This window comes from Zingiber officinale, chromosome 2A, assembly GCF_018446385.1.
Source record: "Zingiber officinale cultivar Zhangliang chromosome 2A, Zo_v1.1, whole genome shotgun sequence".
In the NCBI taxonomy this organism is placed as follows: Eukaryota; Viridiplantae; Streptophyta; class Magnoliopsida; order Zingiberales; family Zingiberaceae; genus Zingiber; species Zingiber officinale.
The window spans coordinates 137,972,752-137,994,116 of record NC_055988.1 but is presented as its reverse complement, the minus strand read 5'-3'; the positions used below and the strand labels follow the sequence as shown (position 1 = coordinate 137,994,116).

The 21,365-nt window shown below is 34.0% G+C and overlaps 1 protein-coding gene across 1 annotated transcript; it reads right to left on the bottom strand.

Moving 5' to 3' along the window:
- Positions 1-3,504: 3,504 nt before the first annotated feature.
- LOC122044030 (aspartic proteinase CDR1-like) lies at positions 3,505-20,061 on the bottom strand. Its single transcript, XM_042604578.1, has 3 exons — positions 18,949-20,061; positions 3,845-3,937; positions 3,505-3,792 (listed from the first exon to the last, which is right to left on the bottom strand). Exons 1-3 carry the CDS (start codon positions 20,059-20,061, stop codon positions 3,505-3,507), a joined length of 1,494 nt encoding a protein of 497 aa, XP_042460512.1.
- Positions 20,062-21,365: the final 1,304 nt, after the last annotated feature.

Sequence of the window (21,365 nt, the reverse complement as noted above, 5' to 3'; positions counted from 1 at the left end):
CTGATAACGTCTACTGCTCGCGAAGTGGTGAAGGAAAGTCGTTCAGAAGTCCTTAAAGCTTATGATTGACCCATCCGACAACCTCCGAAACCACCACTATGCCGAGCTGGAGAGCATAGTAAGGAAGACTCAGCACTTGACACCATCTGTGTAGTGATGCGGAGTGGCGACATTATCAAACTTACCGAGATGGTCGTCCCGGTCGGTCGACCCGTTATATTTGCCAATCGCCAAGGGAGCGTAGTGCCTCGGCAACGGATCCTATAGAATGGCCTCGGAGAATTATCGGTTGACCCGCTTGGGCGACGAATCAGCTCAGGGCGCTTTGCCTTTTGTTGCGTCTCGCACGGGAGCCTCGTCCGAGGAAGAACCCCAGTCCTGGTTGGCCTGAGCGATTTCTGAGGGTGTCTGAAATAACGCCCGATGAAACGGAATGGGCGCTGGTGGAACTTCTCCTGGAGTGCCGGTCGACATCTTGTTTTGTCCCCAGATGGAAAGTTGCTCCGGTCGATCCTCGTGCGCCGCCTGACCCCCTGAGGCCGACGTCGCTTGCTACGCCAGACGATCGGCTAATGCCTTTTGCTGCTGCTGTTCGGCTATCTTTGCCGCTCGCACTTGAATGAGGGCATCGAGCTCCTCTTGAGTGAGCGTCACGGTGTGGAGACGTCCAGCTTCTTCCATCTCCTCAACTTGGATTCAGGTGTTATCCCATTGACGGGGCCAAATTTGATCTTGTCCGATGTGAGTAGACGAACGCTGGGAAGATGACGCTTACATTGACTGGATGTCAACTGAAGGTGATGCAGACCTCCAACGAGCTAAGCCTGCAACCACAGAGTCGTTAGTGCCGAGCCGAGGAGGGGTTCCTCGGCGATGGCCCTCCGGTGCTCAAGTCAGCTACCGACGGCAAGCAAATGAAGTAGAGAAGAAAGGAGCAGCAGCGTGACTGTAGCTATACTGATGAAAAACATACCTCCGATGAAGCTTTGGGGCTTTTTATATAGAGCTCCCAGGAGGCGCACACACGCTTCCCGAATTATGCATGCTTCCCAAAGCATACCTAGAAAGGGCGTGTCAGAAAATCGTGCTTGACGCCATACCTTAACTGCCCGAGCATATCCCTGACGTGACAATGGAAGCTTCTACCGTATGATCCTCTGTCTGACCACGTCGCCGACCATGTCGCCTGTCGATGACACTGATCCCTAGAAAGATATTGTCAATTGCTCCTTTGTTTGTTATTGGGCCGAGCGGGAGAGCCGCTCGGCCAGCCTGCTATCCGGGTGATGCAACAGTTGGGCCGAGCGTCCTCTCGGCCAATGCTCTGCGGGTTGGCTCCCCCCATCAGACGAGGGAGCCCTGTCTACTAGGTCAAGGCTGCATCCACTATTTGGCCGAGCGGGGTGGTCGCTCGGCCTTCGTGCTTCCCTAGTTGAGCTTCATAAGCGTCGGAAGCTGACCGAGCTGTCAAAGTGTCGAACCGACTACTCTTCCTGCTGACCACGAAGGTAATTCGCCCGATCGGACGCCCGCCTAACGTTGACCACTTTGACCTCCTGCCAGCTGGGCTCTATCTTACCACCGGATCATAAGGTTATGAGGAATAAAATATAACCTAATGTTATTTGGTTCAACTTAGATAATGCAACAACAACTTATTTATTTGAAGATTTTAATGAATAACCTAGTTTAATATTTTACTGTATTACGTTCAATTACAAAGTCAACCATACATATTATTATTATTATTATTATTATTATTATTATTATTATTTTGAACTTTATGTTTTTTTTCTATTTTTTTATTTTTATTTATGTTTTTCTTGTTTTACTTTTTTTCCTTTTTTTTATTTTTTCCCTTTTTTTTACGTTTTTTTTTACTTTTTTTAGTTCTGTTTTTTTTTTTTCATTTTTTCCCCCTTTTTTTTTACGTTTGTCTTTATTTTTTTTCCTTTTTTTAAACGTTTTTTTTTCTTTTTTTTTTTACGTTTTTCTTTCCCTTGCATTACGTTTCCCCTTTATCTCTTTTTTTAACATTTGTTTACATTTTTTTTTTCATTTTTTTCTTATTGGAGAATATTTTTGATAAAAAATTTCATTAACCCTGAATCAAGAAAAATCTTACTTCTTTGATTCTGGACTGCATGTCTTTTTTACTGATGTGTCGGGCATAGATCATTTCTCAGGAATCACCGATTGCCTAAACTAAACAAAATTTTTATTGATAATTATCAAGAATAATCCCTAACTACGCACCCTAAAAGTTAAGGAAATAGAAGTTAAGGTAGAAGAAAATTTTACAAACTAATTTTCTAAAAAAGGTTGAATTTTTAAAGATTTAAGATGCATATTTACAAATTTGATATTAAAAATAATTTAATATTTGAAAAAAATTAGAGTGCAACAGAAGTATTTACATATGTGAAAAATTTTCACAAAAAATTTCTAAATTTTTTAGCATAGTTAATTATTTTAAGTAGAATCATAATTTTTGCAAATTAAATTTTAAAATTAAATTTTTATACAAATATTTTTTTCAAAGTATTGAAAATATAATGCATAATAAATAAAAAAAATAAAGTTTTCAAAATTAAATTTTCAAGATTTTTTAACTTTACAAATAAGGTTTTTGATAATTAATTCATAAAAAATTCACTATTTATCAAAAATTTACAAAACAATATTTCCAAATAGAATTCTAAGGGATCTATCAAAAATTTGGATAAAGATTACAAAAAGAAAGATTATACGAAAAATATTTAATACAGACATGATTAATTTCAAAAATAAATATTTAAAAATAATTTTGTTAATCTAAAAATCATGCTGATTTTTTTTGTTATTCAAAATATAACAAATTAGGTTTGTCAAAATACTTATCCAAAATATTTTAAATTTTAAACTATGACTTTTTTTTAAAAAAAAAACATAATGTAATTTTTAATCAAAGAAAAATTCTCAAAAAATTAATACTAAGATATTCTTCATTTTAGCAATAGTCAAAAAAATTTCAACAATAAATATTAACAGTAAATATATGAACTTAATTTTGAAAGTGAAATTAATATTTCTAAATATAAAACATGTATAATTATTTATTTAGACTAAACAAGATTTGAGGACCAAAAATAAATTTTTACATACAAGGTTAACAAGAAATTTTTTTAGTACATATTTTTGTGAGACTTTTCTAATTTGACCCTTATGATATTTAAGACACCAATTTATGATATTTAAGACACCAATTTGGTTTTGTATAATTTTTTTAGGTATTTTGATTATCACATGCAAAGTTTCTTGATTTTTTAATTTGGTCCTTTAATTTTTTATTTTCATCTTTTAATTTATCATACATTTCTAAGGGGTATGTATTTGCTAAGATTATTTTTAATTCAAAAACTTTATTTTTCAAATTATTTTTTTTTTTTAGCTTACATAACGATCAAGTCATAGATTTAATACCTGAATAAAACTGGTTAGGGGGTAGTAAATCACTTACTAGATCTACTCTGAAGTTGTTTCTTCCTCCTCGCCGTAACTTTCTTCTGAGGAGCCTCCCTCTTCATCTATGCTCTCCTCCTGATGACTTGTCATCGGTGCAAGTCCAACGTACTCCTCCAAATAAAATTTTGATGATAACTTGTCCCAAGTCACCTTCAGGTTTTTGTACTTTGTTGTTGTACTTGATCCTTTCTTGTCGTCCTTCTTCTTCATCTTTGAGCAGCCCTCCTTGATGTGTCCTTCTTCATTACAATTATAGCATCTTATCTTCCTTACTCTTCTTTTCTTTGCCTATACTTAATTAAATTTATTAGTTCTAAAAAAAATTCTTGTATTTTCTTACCATATATGTTGCTTCATCATCGTTGAAGGAGGTGTCGACATCTAATTCATCCTTCTTGTCTTTTAGAGCAATATTGTTTGATTTTTCTGCTTCCTGAGAATCTTTACAGTGAGACTCGTGAAGTTCAAAAGTAAAAAAATGTTTTCAAGAGTGCATACCTCGAGGTCCTTAGAGATGTAGTAAGTATCTACTAAAGCTGACCACTCTTGAGTTCTCGAAAAAGAGTTAAGTGCGTACCTTAAGGAGTCATGATTTGTTACCTTTTCTCCAAGGTTATTGAGTTGGGTGATCAGGTCTTTGATCCTTGCATAGAGTTGGGATACCTTCTCTCCCTTGTTCATCCGAATGTTCATCAGTTGGCTTGAGAGGACGTCCCGCTTTGCTAGTTTGACTTCTGAAGTACCTTCGTGGAGCTCCAAGAATTTCTCCCAGAGATCTTTGGCAGAGTCATAGCTTCCGATCCGGCTGACCTCCAGGGCGGAATAACACTAACCAGATGAAACTCTGCTTTTCCATTAACCACGAAGTCGGCTTGCTCCTTCTTCATCCATGTGTACTATTCTTTCTAGGCTCCATGTTGATCTGTAGGTGCTATAAATCATATTTTATAATTAATAGAATTTCGAAGTCAGTTTTGAAGAATATCTCCATGTGCTTCTTCCACGTTATGAAGTCTCCCTTAAATTTCGACGGGTAGATGTTGGATCTAGCCATTTCTTTTGCTTCGGATGGTGATTAGTCCTTCTGAAGTGAGCCTGATTTTGATATCACTTGTTAGGACCCGTGCAACCAGCAAGAGGGGGGTGAATTGCCCTTCAAAAAGAAAATGAAACTTTTCTCAATCTTTTGAAATATTAAAGCACTTGGATAAAAGGAATTGATAAACTGATTAAAAAAATGAGGCTACTGATTTATTTGGTTATAACCGAGAAGATTGTTAATCCAAGACTTTGAAGCACTAATCAAATTATCCTTTCTTCGTAGGCGGAGAAGACTCTTACAAGCGTTGGAAGCACACAATTAAAGTAGTAGAACAGTAAAGAAACTCGTGTACAAGTGATATTGAACTACTAAGATCATGGCTGTATTTATATCCCTGATTCGAGCTCCTAGAAGGGTTTCGAGTGCCTAGGCGTGGATAAAATTTTATCCGTATCACAATGGATCACGATGGAATGGGCCTGGATAAAATCTCTAGTATGGGTGCCTGGAAGGGTTCCGGACGCTCGTATCGCCTTCGCATAGGGGTGTCTCGCCAAGGCGCCCCGGCTGGACTAGACCAATCCGGGCACCCGGACCATAGTCAACTTCAAGTTGATTTTTCGTCCGGGTCTTCTGCTATAGCTCCGCTCGCTTGGGTGATTTCGACCATCCAGAATAGGGCTTACCAGAACTCATTTTCTGACCTTCTCGAGCAGTCTTCCACTTCGACTTCTCGTCCCTCTGAAACGTCGCACGCCTCCTTCTCGTCCACTAGCGTACTCTTCCGCAGAGCCTCATCCCTCGGACGCACCAAGCCCGTCGACTCTCTCCCGTGTCGTCCTTCTCGCTAGCTGTGTCTTTCGCTCGACTTCCTGTACTCCTAAATTCCTGCACACTTAGATACAAGACATCAAACAAACACAAGACCTAACTTAATTCGGTTGACCATATCAAAATTACCTCAGGCTACCAAAAATATATAGATTCAAATATGGAACCATGTTAAATGTAAAAAAGAGATAAATTTTAAACAATTTCTTTAAACATAGAGGTATTGAATCAAGAGTTCTTTTTAGCATTGTGAGACTAAAAAAGTGAAAGGAACCTATTGTTACAAATCTCTTGATATTTCATTTTCGAAGCACTAATGTGGTGGTGTTTTAACAAAAATAGCACTAAGTGATGATCACCAAGATTGAAATGTTTTAACAAAATCAACAGGTGATCATGATTTGACCAAAATAGCACCAAGTTGGTAATACTATTGGAAAATTAGTTTGGTAACCATTAGGGATAAGATGACTATTTCATGAGTAGACCGTTGCAAATCAATTTCTCGAGTGAATGAAAAATTAATAGTTAATGAAGGGTTGCTCCGATATGATCGGACGAAAATTTGATTCGTATACAAGTTGGATTCATAGATGAACGCCAACTCGAGTATGTGGAACTATTGAGGGTATGAAATTGTTGATTAATTTATTGATTGATTAAAATATTAATCATTATGATATTAATTAAATGATTAATTAATATTTACAATAGATTAAGTAAATAGTTAATCATATTAATCAATTAAATTAATCATAATGAAAAGGTTTAATGAAAAGATTTAATGAAAAGATTTAAGTGAAAAGGTTTAAGGGAAAAGACACATCCTATATCCTTTTACCTTTTGGAAGAAACCTTTCACCTCTTGAGAGTAACCCTTCATCCCTATAAAATAAACATCATTCCTTCCACTCAAATCACTCAATTCTAACTCAATTCTTAAGTTATGAATTCTCCTCTTGAGTTCTATTCTCTCTCTTATCTTTTAAGAGTTTCAAGGCTTCGAAAATTCTACAGGGCTCAAAATTTAGAGTGCTCCTATTTCGAGATGTAAGTCGTTGTATCTTAGGAGACGATTGCCAATAAACCGTAAACACTTGGGTGGGACAATATCATCTTAAGGAAAGAAGACCTAGCCTTCACCTTGACCTTAATACTCTTATCCTTAGGGATGAGTTTACCCAAAGGGGTTGTGTCGATATCCGCAGGGATGATTCAACGACCAACAAGATTAGGTCGATAGCGACGATACCAAGAAAGGTATGTCTCTTACCCGAAGGGGTACTTTGATAATCGAAAGGGGATGTCAAGAGTATAAATGGGACAAGGTCCACATCACCATACTGGGATCCATCAGTTATAGTCATTGACTCATCGCGAGATGACTAATCGGGCCCAACTGTTGGATCTCAACACCGAAGATCCATATACTCATATTTTTCCTTAGAGAAAAATATTCTACAATCTTAAGACGATTATGGCGACTGTGGGTCCCATTCCTATCGGAGAAAAAAATTAGAGAAATTCTCCATAATTTTCTTCAAGCAATGATAGTAAAAGACACTGTATTACTTGGAGAAAATGTATCTTTTAAGGTTACTATCAAAAGATGTCCTAGCACATCTAAATGTATCTGAAGTATTGCATTACATGTGTTGCAAATAACTAAGAATTGAGTTAAGTGTCTCACGAAGAATAAATGCAATCATGGTCAGCACTCTAATCAAACGACTACAACTATGGCTTGATAAAATTGGAAGACCAAGGGATGTATACTTCTTGAGTCGAGTATCTTTCGAAAAGTAGTACAATCCTAGTCAGCACTCCAATCAGACAATCACAGTTTAGCTCAATGAGAATGGAATACCAAAGGATATATACTTCTTGAGTCTAGTATCTCTCAAAGAGTAATACAATCTTGGTCAGCACTCCAACTAAACGACCGTAGTTTGACTCGATGAGATTGGAAGACCAAGAGATGTATACTTCTTGAGTCGAGTATCTCTCGAAGAGTAATACAATCCTGGTCAGCACTCCAATCAGACAACCACAGTTTGGCTCAATGAGATTGGAAGACTAAAAGATGTATACTTCTTGAGTCGAGTATCTCTCAAAGAGTAATACAATCTTGGTCAACAATTCAACCAGACGATAGCAGTTTGGCTCAATGAGATTGGAAGATCAAGGGATGTATACTTCATGAATCGAGTATCTCTCGAAGAGTAGTACAATTCTAGTCAGCACTCCAATCAAACAACCACAGCTTAGCTCAATGAGAATGGAAGACCAAAGGATTTATACTTCTTGAGTCGAGTATCTCTCAAAGAGTAATACAATCTTGGTTAGCACTCCAACCATACAACCATAGTTTGGATCGATGAGTTTGGAAGACCAAGAGATGTATACTTCTTGAGTTAAGTATCTCTCGAAGAGTGATACAATCCTGGTCAGCACTCCAATCAAACGACCACAGTTTGGCTCAATGAGATTGGAAGACCAAAGGATGTATACTTCTTGAGTCGAGTATCTCTCAAAGAGTAATATAATCTTAGTTAGCAATCCAACCAGACGACTGTAGTTTGGCTCGATGAGATTGGAATATCAAGGGATGTATACTTCTTGAGTCAAGTATCTCTCGAAGACTAGTACAGTCCTGGTCAACACTCCAATCAGACGACCACACTTTGGCTCGATGAGATTGGAAGACCAAGGAATGTATATTTCTTGAGTCAAGTATCTCTTGAAGAATAGTATAATCCTGGTCAACACTCCAATTAGATTATCATAACTCTAGCTGAGTTGGAAGACCAAGTGATGCATACTTTCTAGATTGAGCACTTTTTGACAATAAGTGTAATCGTGATCATGATCATGATTAGACAACCGTAGTTTTAACTCGGTGAAATCAGAAAATTGGAGTCATGAAGACTTACTTTTAAGCAATATTGAGACCCTTGAAGTGTTTTATAAACACTAGAAATGTGGTTGGAAAAATCAACAAAGCAAGATCATCCATGGTGATTGAGGGAGAGAATGTAGGATATTGCTCAAGGAATGTTTCTCAAAGAAAAACAACATTTCAATAATTGACTATGTCACATTCACCTCAATTTTACAATGGTGGCTTAAACATTGAGGAGATGATAAAAGCTATGTTGATAAGTTTTGGGTTTATCCTAAAAATTATGGGGGAAATTATCTTCTCGGTAAACCACAAGCCTTAGTAAGATAGAAATGGAAAATCACTATAAGACATTGAAAGGTCACGGACCTTCTAATGTGGGGGTTAACAATTGCGCCAATATATATGATACATTATGGTATCTAAAAAATTATGAGAAGGACACTAGTGTAAAATGGTAAGTTTTGAAATAACTTAATACCATTAAAGCAGTAGATCTCTAGTGGTAAAATCTCCATTAAATATGGAGAATTGTGCGGATCCGCTAGGCCTACCAAAAGATCAATTATACTGCATGTCTAGGGGAATGTGTCTAAAACTCAATATTTAAATTACGTAGTAGTAACTCAACCATGTTGACTAGAGATCCCAAGATCATGGTTCAAAAGGGACAACTAAGCCACAAGATTCGAGACACCTAAGAGTAATTACTCCAACTCATTCCTAGAGACAAAAGGTGCAACCTGTGAAATGAGTAAAGGATGAAAAAAAGTTCTTAATGATTCCTATATTATATCGTAAAGAGTATAATAGGGTATTCCAGGATACTCTTAATAGGAGGTCACCTATATAAGTGTGAAGGCGGGCCGCTTCAATGAAACACTTATGAATCCTAAGCTTTGTCCATGGTCAAAACGGACACAATAGAGAACTAGTAAAAGCCTAGGGGGCCATTGTGTGAATATGATTGTCTTAGTTTACACCAACGCTGAATAATTCAAGACATAGTTCATTGGGCAACCAAGTAAATCTGATCGTATTCCACTACGGAAGGTTCAAAGTCATAAGCTACCTTTCCTGATGCAACAATCTTCCGATGAAACTCTTGTTTGAGATTTGAAACTTATCCATAATTTTTATTCATGTGGGGGATTGTTGAAAAATTAGTTTAGTGACCATTAGGGATAAGACGACTATTTCGTGAGTAGACCGTTGTAAACCAACTTCTCGAGTGAATGAGAAATTAATGGTTAATGAAGGGTTGCTCTAGTATAATTGGATGAAAATTTGATTCGCATACAAGTTGGATTCATGGATAAACGCTAACTTGAGAATGTGGAACTATAGAGTGGTATGAAATTATTGATTAATTTATTGATTGATTAAAAGATTAATCATTTTGATATTAATTAATTGATTAATTAATATTTATAATAGATCAAGTAAATAGTTAATCATATTAATCAATTAAATTAATCATAATGAAAAGATTTAAGTGAAAAGGTTTAAGGGAAATGACACATCCCATATCCTTTCACCTTTTGAGAGTAACCCTTCATCCTTATAAAACAAACCTCATTCATTCCACTCAAATCACTCAATTCTATCTCAATTCTCAAGTTATAAATTCTCCTCTCGAGTTCTATTCTCTCTCTCCTCTCTTAAGAGTTTCAAGGCTTCGAAAGTTTGGCAGGGCTCAAAATTCGGAGTGCTCCTATTTCGAGACGTAATTCGTTGTATCTTGGGAGATGATTGCCAATAAACAGTAAGCACCTGAGTGAGACAATATCGTCTTAAGGAAAGAAGGTCTAGCCTTCACCTCGACCTTAATACTCTAATCCTTACGGATGAGTTTATTCAAAGGGGTTGTGTTGATATCCGAAGGGATGATTTGACGACCGATAAGATTAGGTCAGTAGCGACGATACCAAGAAAAGTATGTCTCTTACTCGAAAGGGTAGTTCAATAATCGAAAGGGGATGTCAAGAGTATAAATGTGACAAGATCCACATCGTCATACCGAACTCCACCGATTATAATCATTGACTCATCGTTGAGATAACTAATCGAATTTAACTATTAGATCTCAAGATCGAAGATTCATGTACCTATATTTTTCTTTAGAGAAAAATATCCTACATATACTTTAACCAAAGTAACACCGAAGTAGTGTTTTTTTTTAAAATTTTTGCAGTTTTGTTTCACTTTTCTCTCTCTTGTAATTAGCTATTAAAAAAAGATAGAAAACAAAAAAATGAAAATTTTAAATGTTCTTTTGTAATTTTATAATCTTTTATTTTTTTTATTAAGATTCCAAATTATTTTAAAAAATATGGATAAATTAAAAAGACCACCATGATTAATATAATGGCTCATAATGAGTCAAAACTACTGACGGACTTACAAACTTAAAAAATAAAAAATAAAAACCATATAAATAAATTAAGGAGGTTATTCAAAGTAAATAATATTAATTTGACATAAATTTTAGATTTGTCGGGTCATCAACCAAAGTCCTTGATAAAATAATTAAAAATCTATTTTATTTTAATTTTTATTTATTTTATTTGACTTTTCCTTATTTTCTTGTAATTAGATATTAAATAATAGAAAAATAAAGTAAAATGTTCTTTTAAAAGATTTTTTTAATTTTTTATTAACCTTATTTTGTATTTTGAAAAAACTTTATTAAATATCCAAAATTAAATTTATAAATATATATAAATTTAAGAGATCATGAGTTTAATTACATATTTAAAAAAAAACAATAATAAGGTCGTCTTAGGGTCATCAATGGCTTTTTATATGAAATTATTTGTTGAAATAATTAAGTTTTTTATTTTTATTTCCTTGATCCTATTCAATTTGGTTCGATTTAATTTTTTTATAAAAAAAACTAATTTTTATTTAATTTAAGACTAAAATAGGCGAGAATGGTATTCTAAAAATTAGGTGCGTCCTTTGATAAAAAAAAAAATAAAGTACGCACCCTTTGAAAAATTAGAAACTGATAGTGGGCCATTTGAAAAATGCCGAGAAAATTCTAAGAATTTTAAATTTTTTAGAATGTAATTTTATGAGGATCTAAAATTATTATGTATATTTGTGAGAAATAAAGGTTGATTAAGTTTCTTAAATTGTAAATAGTTGATGTGTAATATTGTCAACTATAGGATCTAAGGAACATGAATTTACAAGGGAGATATTAAATATAATATCTTTTTGAAAAAAAAAAAGGTAGTAAAGTTTGCTACTATATAAGTTTACTACACTTACGTATTTAAAATAAAATGATGTGATGTGAAAGTGTAGAATTCCAACTACCTAATAATTAATTAAATTCTGTAAAAGGTGAATTAATTAAAGCATACATGAAGTAAAGTGGAATTAGCCCTTGAATTAAATAGGTGAAAGAAGCATACAGCATAACCCTTTGAACGTATATACAACAATAACAATCAAATTTTTATTTCATTAAATGGAGTTACGATATATAGACTTAACCACATATCAGGTATGAATCAATCTATCCGACCCAGACCCTTAACAAGGTCAACAGACCAATAATCCATTGACTCGGTTAAACAGACCAGAATCATTATCAGCCATCTTCAATTTTGGCCCGATATTAACCATAAATTGACAGTTTCAACCACTGATTCAAGTAGTTTTTTGGATTTGTTACCATTGAACTGATGGTTCTAACTATTACATTATTTTTAATGGTCAAGAATATTTGACTATTTTAATTGATAAAGGGCTATTATTAACTTGCTGTTATTCTCAAACTCTATAAATAGATTACTTATATCATTATTTTTATATCAACTTCTCTAGTCGTCTCCTAATTCTCAAATTTCAATTGATTTTACTCCAATTCTTCAATTCAAGTGGTAGAAAGTTCTTCTCAGTCTCGGGCAAGGAAATAACAATTCGAATTTAAATCTTGATAATATTGAATTTACTAGATGATGAACTAGAGCTATTTTTGGAAGCCGACCCATAAAAAAAAAGTATTGAAACTTTTAAATTCAAGATACTTCATCTTTAAAATCATCTATTTTATTAAATATTTTTTTAAAAAAATACTCTTTTATTTAAAAATATGTTCAAAATGTAAGTATTAAAATGTCTCTTATAAATTTTAATAAGATGACATTTATGGGTCATTGAAGTGACATGTTAAAATAAAATATTTGATTGAGTTTAGAATAGATCATACCAATTCTAGTTTATTTTAATATTTGATATTAAATTAAGAGAATACTTAACTAGATTTAGTTTGGTCAAATATCTTTCTTTTAGTTTGGAGTATAAATGCATATTTAAGGATGTTTTTTAAGAATTACTTAATTCAGTTTAAACATATTCTTTGAACCACACTCATTCATATAATTTATAAATTAATGAGACATAAAAAAAAAGAATTTAGTAAATTAAATAATAAGGTATCTTTATGTTTTTATTTAATAATGTTAGTACTAATATTGTAAGTATTGACGAACTTAAATTTATATGTCCATGTTCTGGACTAGAAATCTCATCATGATAACACGATAGTAGAAATCTACCCTGCATTAAAGAGCGTTGACGTTGAAGTCTTCTCCTTGCTTTCTTCTCATGACGTAGATGACTCTGTTCAATTCCTACGAAAAATAACACGCATCATAGAGCTCACTGAGAGTTATCCCGATGAGAACTCTACAATGTCGAAGTCAACATAGAGCCTCAAAAAGAATATAAAATGGAGAAATGATAAGAAATGGAGGCAAACAGAGTAAAGCATATGATGATAGTAAAGCAAGTCCCTATTGTAACCTCTTATATATAGTCTTATATCCATCCAAAGCCTAGCCTCTTAGCCCATGCTAGAGGCCGACCCCTATCCTTGTTTGGAACCCAAGCAAGGGGCCGGCCAAGCCAAGCTTGAAGCTCAAGCTAGGGTCGGCCAAGCCTTGCTTGGTGCCCAAGCAAGGGGGCGACCCTGTGTGCCTATGAGATTATACGTGGTAGCAAGTTCATCCGCAGACAGTGACCATTTACTTACCCTGACTGCCCACGGGATCATCCGTGGTAGGGTGTTTCTCCTATAGTCAGTGCTTGTTATATACTTGCTATATGTCGGTCATGTATTTGTTTATGCAGGGTTGGATGTATTATAAGTATTCTCAATTTATTAGTTATACCTGATTGAATAGGTTAGTGGAGGATTATGTAGTTAGTAATGCTTTTGTTAGAAGTTGATTATATTTGCACTCATACTTTTGTAGTATGTATTTTACCTGAGATTGTTTTCTTTGGTCTCCTTATATATAGTACTATCATGCAATATCTTCGTATACTCACTAAGTTGTTGCACTCATTACCCCTTTCTTTTCCTTTGAGTTTCAAGATAGCAGATCGAGGATGTGTTGTATTGCTCCAAGGTCTTGGCTATCAATCCCACTCAAGTTTAGATTTTTGTTGAGTTGCTTTGTTTATTGTTTTTCCCGCTGCTTGTGTTTACAATTTTCTATCTGTATTGGTTTTAAGTATGTTCACATGTACATGCATGATATACGTATTTTCATTCTTAGCTTGATGTATTGGATTTAAATTGGTTTGATATCAATTATTTCCTATATTGTCACTAGCAAATACTGTCCGATTTGGAGGAAAAGGATACCCTTAGGGCGTGACACTATCTATAGGAGAAACACTACCATGGATGGATGCCTTGGGCAGGCAGGATATATGGTAGCTATCAAGATAAGGACTATGGGAGAAATGCTCTACTACAAAAAGGTCTCATGAGCACTCCAGATATATTAGTAGACATTGTCTTTGGGAGGAACGCTCTACCATGAATGAGTCCTATGGACAGATAGGTGTGTAAGTAGCTATCTAGCTACAGACATCGAGAGAAACATTTTACCACGAATGATTATTTTGCTGTGAAGATATATATGTATACACAGCCATATATAATAACAAAATAAGCAGTAATAATCGATTCAAGGATAATGTTCTACAAGTTACCTCATAGTATAATCTCACTAACGTATAAGCACTGGCATAAATAACGAGAAAGGGTCTAATAGGATACTTGATATTTTACAATATGATATGGTCGGGTAGGCACAAGCCTAAATAACAAATAAGATGTCTTACTAACATATACGTATAGGCATGAGTCTAAATAACAAATACGGGTCAGGTACGATATTTAATATCCTACAATATGATATCGCTAACATAAAACCACAAGTATAAACAATCAATAATATGCATGGATAGCAATGAGATTACATTGATATCAAGTAGAATAATAATAAAATAAAGTAACTAATTATTAATCTCAAAGAAAATATAGAGTGGAGTTAAGGTAAACATATAACCAATACGTAATCAAATCTCAAGCACTATGGTTAAAGATCTAAAGAGGTCAAAAAAGAAACTATTCACCACAATTGTAGAATATCCTAACCATCTTCAAATCAAAAGTCTACCTAAGTCCCCAGGGCGTAGCACAGATGGGGAGTGCATGGTTCTGTGGCTGAAAAGTCCAGGGGTCGATCCTTGGGGTGTCGTTGCTTGGGTTTAACGTCTCCGTCATGCACTTTCCACCTGTGTACCTGCATTTACCTCCCTCCATATCCGTGGGACCGGCTCTAAGGGGATCGCTGATGTGTCGATTCCACAAAAATCTACCTCAAGCTTAAATCCTACAAGTAAAGAATACAAAGAATCTAAGGATATATTAATCAATATTCAAACTATATTGATTAATTAATTAGTCTATTAATTAATCCTTTGGCATAGTTAATTCTCAGTTATTAATTTTCTAGACAATTTATTCTCATGGATAAATCTTAAATAATTAAATTGTGATAAATATCAAATTACTTGGTTAAATATTTCAAATCTCAATCACCCATCTGTTATTTAAGTTATCTAAATTAATTTATAGATTAGCTACTTAATAAATCAACAAAGCTTAATTAATTAATTTATGAGATACATTTATTTCAATTGATTATATAATCCCAACCATTCGTTGAAATAATTTATTTGACTTAATTACGAATTAACCATATATCCAGTAAATGATAAATCATTAATTGTCAAACTAATTAATCAACAAATAAAATTTTAATTAATTAATTACTTAAATAAATTAATAACGATTAATCCAAACTCATCTTGATTAATCTCCTAAATAAATTCTTATTAATTAATTGATTAATCTATTAAACATACCATCACAACTTTAATTAATCAATTCACTGATTACATCAAAACAATTAAGTAATTATCTTCTCTAGAAGCGGATCCGAGAATGCTAGATATCAAGATGGATTTTCATGTGTAATTATCTGATTTACCCAGATGACTGATGAAAACTTCTATGAAGTCGGGCTAGTCACCTAGATTAAATAAGCTAAAGGTTTGGATACTAAAATAAATAAGCAATTGTCAATTTAATTAATACTGTAATTTATCTTAGTCAATCAAAACTATAATTAATTAAACATTTAAGTAATGAAAATCAATTATTAGTTTTTTACCCCGCTGGTGATGCCTCCATGATGGAGGTCAGTTTCATGATCGAGAAGGAAGGACGGCTGTAAGATCGTCAGTGGCTACAAAAATAGCTATGAAAACATGGTGTTGCAGGCACGGTGGCAAAAAGAAGGTGGCCACGGGATAGGCCGGACTTCAGGTCTGCTTGAGGTGGTTGGTGGAGATTTCCGGCGGCAGTCAGCAAAAGAAGAAAGTGGCTGCTCAGATGTGTCAGCCAGTGGTGGCGATAGGGGAGAAGAGGAAGCATGAGCACGACGCCAACGTCGGTTGTACATAAGCAGCGACCAACATGCGACGGAATGACACCGCAAATGCGTGGGGTTAAGGAAGAGATACGGATGGGATAAAAGTGAAACTTAAGTTTAGGAATCGAAACTTAAGTTAATTGAATCAATTAACTCAGATAGAAACCTAGATTTATCCCATTAAAATATCTAAAAATTATTGTAAACTTTAGAAAATTTTCAATAATTATTTTTCCAGGCACACAAGGTTGAATCTAAGCATCCTAGATTCAATCAGAATTTTTTTTATTTATTTTTTGTCTATCTTTTTTGGTATGTTATATGTATTTAGAGTTCTAAATTTTAGAATTTTGGAACTGGATTATAATGGATTTGAGTCAATAAAATTTTTCTTCTAGGGTTCAGACTTCCTTCTTAGGTTACAGTGCTTAAAATTAAAAATTTTAAATACTCAAGGGATATATTAGGGGTTGGGTTATAATAGATTTAAGCTAATAACATTTTTCCTATAAGTTTAGGCTTATCTCTTGGGTTATAGTATTTAAGATTAAAAATTTTAGATGCTTACGGGGTATGGTGATTTTTTAAGGAAATGTTTATTTAAAAAAAAATCAATCTAGGCGCCTGGATCAATGGGTGTGCACAGGCTCGCGACAAATTATATCTATAATAGATGGGCGTACTATATACACACACAGTTCTGATGTCATGCACGTCGCACAGTGCGGGACTATGCGCGCCCAGGACATAAGCATCATTTTTTTTTATTTTTAAATTTTGAATTAATAAAAATCAATATTACCTCATATAAATCTCAAATATATTAATATATCTCCTAAAGACATTACAATACTCCATAAATACTTAAATTTATATCATTTTTATTTTTTTAACTAAACATTATAATCCAATTGAAAACCTGAATCTCAGAAGTAAAATCTTAAAAAAAAAGAAATAGTTTGAACATTATAACCATGGGTAAGCCTGAATCCTAGAAATAAAATCTTAAAAATATTTTAATTAATATTTTTAATTCAAAATTTAAAAACACACAAAATATATATATATATATATATAGCCTAGGTTTTCAGATCACTCTACCTAAATTTTCTTATACGTTACTAGCATATCGATTTGTTGATATTTGATCAATAAAGTAGAGAGGATTTTTTATTACGAGGAAATATTGGATCAAGTGAAAGTAAAATTCAGTCATTTTTTTTTCTTCGCATTAAAATCTTGTAAACGAGTATACTATCAACGATCGAAATTAAAGCAAGTCATTATTTACCCTCTCAAACACTCTCAATAGTTGGATATTGAGTCCCCGGGGCTATGGTGCAGCAGTAAGGGCGTTTAGTTATTTCTTAGGCATCCACGGTTTGATTCTCAACTATGACGTATTTGTAGGAATTTTTTCTCCAAGTCGAAATTGCAACTAAGGGATACTGGGCTTCTGGGCCACCCATAACAAGTGCATCATGATTTACCGTACTGGCTAGTGGGAAACTTCCATAGGGATAGACTATCACCCTAGGAGTGCGTTTGGTTCGGGGTTATTCTTGATAACCTTGGTTATTCATCCAAGGTTATCAACAAAAATCTTGTTTGGTTTAGGTATTCGATGATTCCCAAGTAATGTTCCATGCCCGACACGTCAGCAAAAGGGTCATGCAGCCCGAAATCGGAAAACCTAAGAAAACTAAGGTTTTTCTTGATTCCGGGGTTAACGATTTTTTTTTACCAAAAATACCCTCCGATAAGAAAAAACATGGAAAAAAGAGAAAAAATGTAAAAAAATATTAAAAAATATAAAACAATAAAAAAATGTTTAAAAAATTTTAAGTCTTTTAAAAATAAATAATTTTAAAAAATATTTTTTTTAAAAAAAATATAAATTTTAAAAATAAAAAATAAAAATTTTAAATTTTAAAAAAAAATTAAAAAACTTTTTAAAAATTTTTAAAAAAAAAATTATAAAATTTTAAAAATAAAATAAATAAATAAAATTTAAAATTTAAAAAATGTAAAAAAATAAAAAAAATATAAATATAAATAATATAAAAAATATAAAAACATTAAAAAACAAAAAAAACACATAAAAAAGTAAAAAAAATATACAAGAAAAAGAAAAGTAAAAAAAACATAAAAAATAAATTAATAATAATAATAATAATAATAATAATAATATGTATAGTTGATTTTGTAACTGAGGGTAATACGGTAAAATATTAAACTAAGGTATTCATTAAAATCTTCAAACAAACAAGTTTTTGTTGCATTACCGTTGAACCAAACAACATTTGGTTATGTTTTATTCCTCATAACCTTGGTTATGTGATTACCTGGTAATCATATAACAAAGGTTATATATGATAACTTGAACCAAACACACCCTAGGATCACTGTTATCCAACCTGGTTAATGATTTTTTTTCGATAGTTGGATATAAAACTCAAATGACCTTAATATAAAATTCCAAATACCTCCTAGTATTTAGAAATAAAGCAAATAATATTCAATCAAACTACTCTAGTCAATTAAATTATCTAATTAAATCATTGTAAAAATAAAATAAAATAAATACACATTTCCTTTTATTGAAATTCCTTGATTTATTAGCATAAATATAAATATGAAGGCTCAGCTCAGGACTTCATATATATAATACTTGTTTATTATGATTTGTATAACTCAGTGCATTTTTTCTCTATAATGGTCACTTCCATGTTATCTAGATCAAGTCCAACTAAAACATCTCGCTGCATAATATTCCCAAATATTTGTAAACCATTCGTTCCCACTATCATCATGCATTTCACATGCTGACCATTCCACCTAAACAGGTTTTGAGGGCTCACCATGAAGTTCCCCAATGTCCCTTCAAATGAGAACCACATTCCCGGCAGCATCTCCTCTTGGTCTGTCGAGAGCACAGTGAAGCACAATTTGTAGTGGCTATTCTCCACAGTCGGCAAGCTAACATAATCCGTCAATGCCCTTACCAACTGGTCCACCACTTGAGTGTCTAGCATGGTCATGTAGGTGCCGGAGTCAAAGATGATGTTCCCGGCACTCAACTTGGATTTCCTAGTAATCAAGATGTCGAACTCATCCGGGATCGAGATGGCGTTAAGCTGCACGGCATAGAAGCCGTTTTGCGTCATGAGCGGCGTGACAGTCGTCTTTCCGATGACCGTATTTTTACTGCGTCCCAAGAAGAGTCTGCTATTGACTCCCGTATCGAGCATGTCCAAGCAGTGTGAGAAGTACTTGCTGATGTACTTAGGGGCAAGCTGGTTGATCAAAGACTGCGGCCTAGGTCCCAACCCAATGATGCTGCCGGGGTCATTTACTTTAGTTATCAAGGACCAGAAGTTGCAACCAAATAACACATTTGGAATGGATGTAGATTGCTTGGTATCTAATGAGGTGAAACTGAAGGTTTCCGAGGAGAAAATTCCATTGATGTTGGAGCCATCACCGTAGGCGATATTGTACTTGCACATCTGATCATCATTGCAACGACCCTGGCTAAAGCTTCTGCACTCATTAGAAATGCAAGATAACTTCTTGTAGGAGAGGGATGCAGTATGATTGAATAGGGTGGCAGTATTGTTGAAGCATTGGCAGCCAACGCAATCGACCCAGCTTAGACTGCTGCCGGTGTCGATAAGACCCCACACATATTGCAGGTTTGGCGTGCCAATGCTGAACCTCATCATGAATTCCCCGTCATGACTAAGCAATCCAAGATCTATGTCGATGGAGGTGTCCAAGTAGCTAGCTCTGTTGATCGAGCGGACAACAGCAGCCTGCAGGGAATCGAAGGGCGTCATCGAGCTATTGTATAGTGGCGACTTGGGGGAGTCACGGTGGACCAACTCGACATCAAAGACAGTATCCTGCGGGACAATGGCTGGCACGAAGGAGATCAGTAGGAGGAGGCGGAAGAAGGTACTGATGGTTGCCATTGCGATAATTAATGAAGATATATAAATTTTCAATTGGCTTGTGAATTTATAGAGATATTCAATGGGAGAATAAAGAATTTTAATTAATTAGAATTAATGATAAGATTGATTGAATAAAATTTGGAAGGATGTGAGATTTGAAATGACATTTAATTTAAAAAATCTGAGAGGATTTGGAAATTAATGGCAGCTAGGCATCTCATCAATTCCATTAATGGTCCAAATCAAGCTTAAAATGGCAAAAATATATCTTTAATACTTTATTTTATAATCCATATTTTTTAATTGTATTTGGAAAATAAAAAGTTTTAATTGTTTAAAAAAAAATTGTTTAAAAAAAATAGATCCGTTACCTTAATGACCCCCCTAGTGGTAGATATAGAGGGAGATTCATGCAAGTACATAGTCCATAGACGCATGACGGGGTAAACCCCAAATCATCAGTTCCTGAGAATCGACCCCTGACTATTACGCCAGAGATATCATATGTCTACCGTCTAAACTACGCCTTGGGGGCAAGTTTTAATTGTTTCAAAGTTTTCATTGCCAATAATGGAGCTCCCTCCAATAATATGGATTGGCCTGATACGTACTAGATGTTTATCGATCAACCTCCAATATCGACAATGATGCTCCTATATAGATCAATACGTATGAATAGTGGCGGGACTGAATTCAATAAATAAAAAAAATAATACACTATAAAATTGGATTATCCAACTCTTAAAAACTCTAAAATATTTTTAAAATATAAGTTAAAAATTTCTTAGGTCAATTTTCACAATCCAAAACCTTAAATTTTAAATTTAAGAAAAAAAAAACAAACTTAAATTTAAAAATTTTAACCTTAGCCCTTGATTAAGTCTAATTGAAACTAATGATCATCGTAGCTTATCGATGAATCAAAGTCAAACAATCATTTGTGATCTTACTTTGTCACAGTATTTAGCATTCATACATATGAGACCTTCATTGCAATCCAAATAATCATCCTAACTAGCGACCTAATAAAATAAAGTTTATACTTTACAACTATTCTTCGATTAATGAAACATTAAAGAAGAAATGAATAATTTACTCCTCTTGTTCTTGCTATGGTTAAACAAAGCAAAAAAAAAGAGATACTTGTAAAGGAATGCTCGTTGGGAAAAACTAAAAAGAAGACTGCTATTTTTTTGAAAACAGAGAAGAAAAGAAAGGGAAGAAGAAGTAAATTAAAATTTGGTTTACCTTTTTCGTTAGCTACCTCGATCTCGATTAGCTTTGGTGAGCTTGGTAATGTTACTCCCTTTGCTGTAAACGCC

Excerpts from the sequence above, each read along its gene's own strand:
- LOC122044030 (XM_042604578.1), bottom strand. The coding sequence starts at position 20,061 with ATGGCAACCATCAGTACCTTCTTCCGCCTCCTCCTACTGATCTCCTTC. Across the intron at positions 3,938-18,948 it reads GGACATTGGGGAACTTCATG|GAAGCAGAAAAATCAAACAA; the intron begins GTGAGCCCTCAA and ends AAAGATTCTCAG. Across the intron at positions 3,793-3,844 it reads ATGATGAAGCAACATATATG|GCAAAGAAAAGAAGAGTAAG; the intron begins GTAAGAAAATAC and ends AATTAAGTATAG.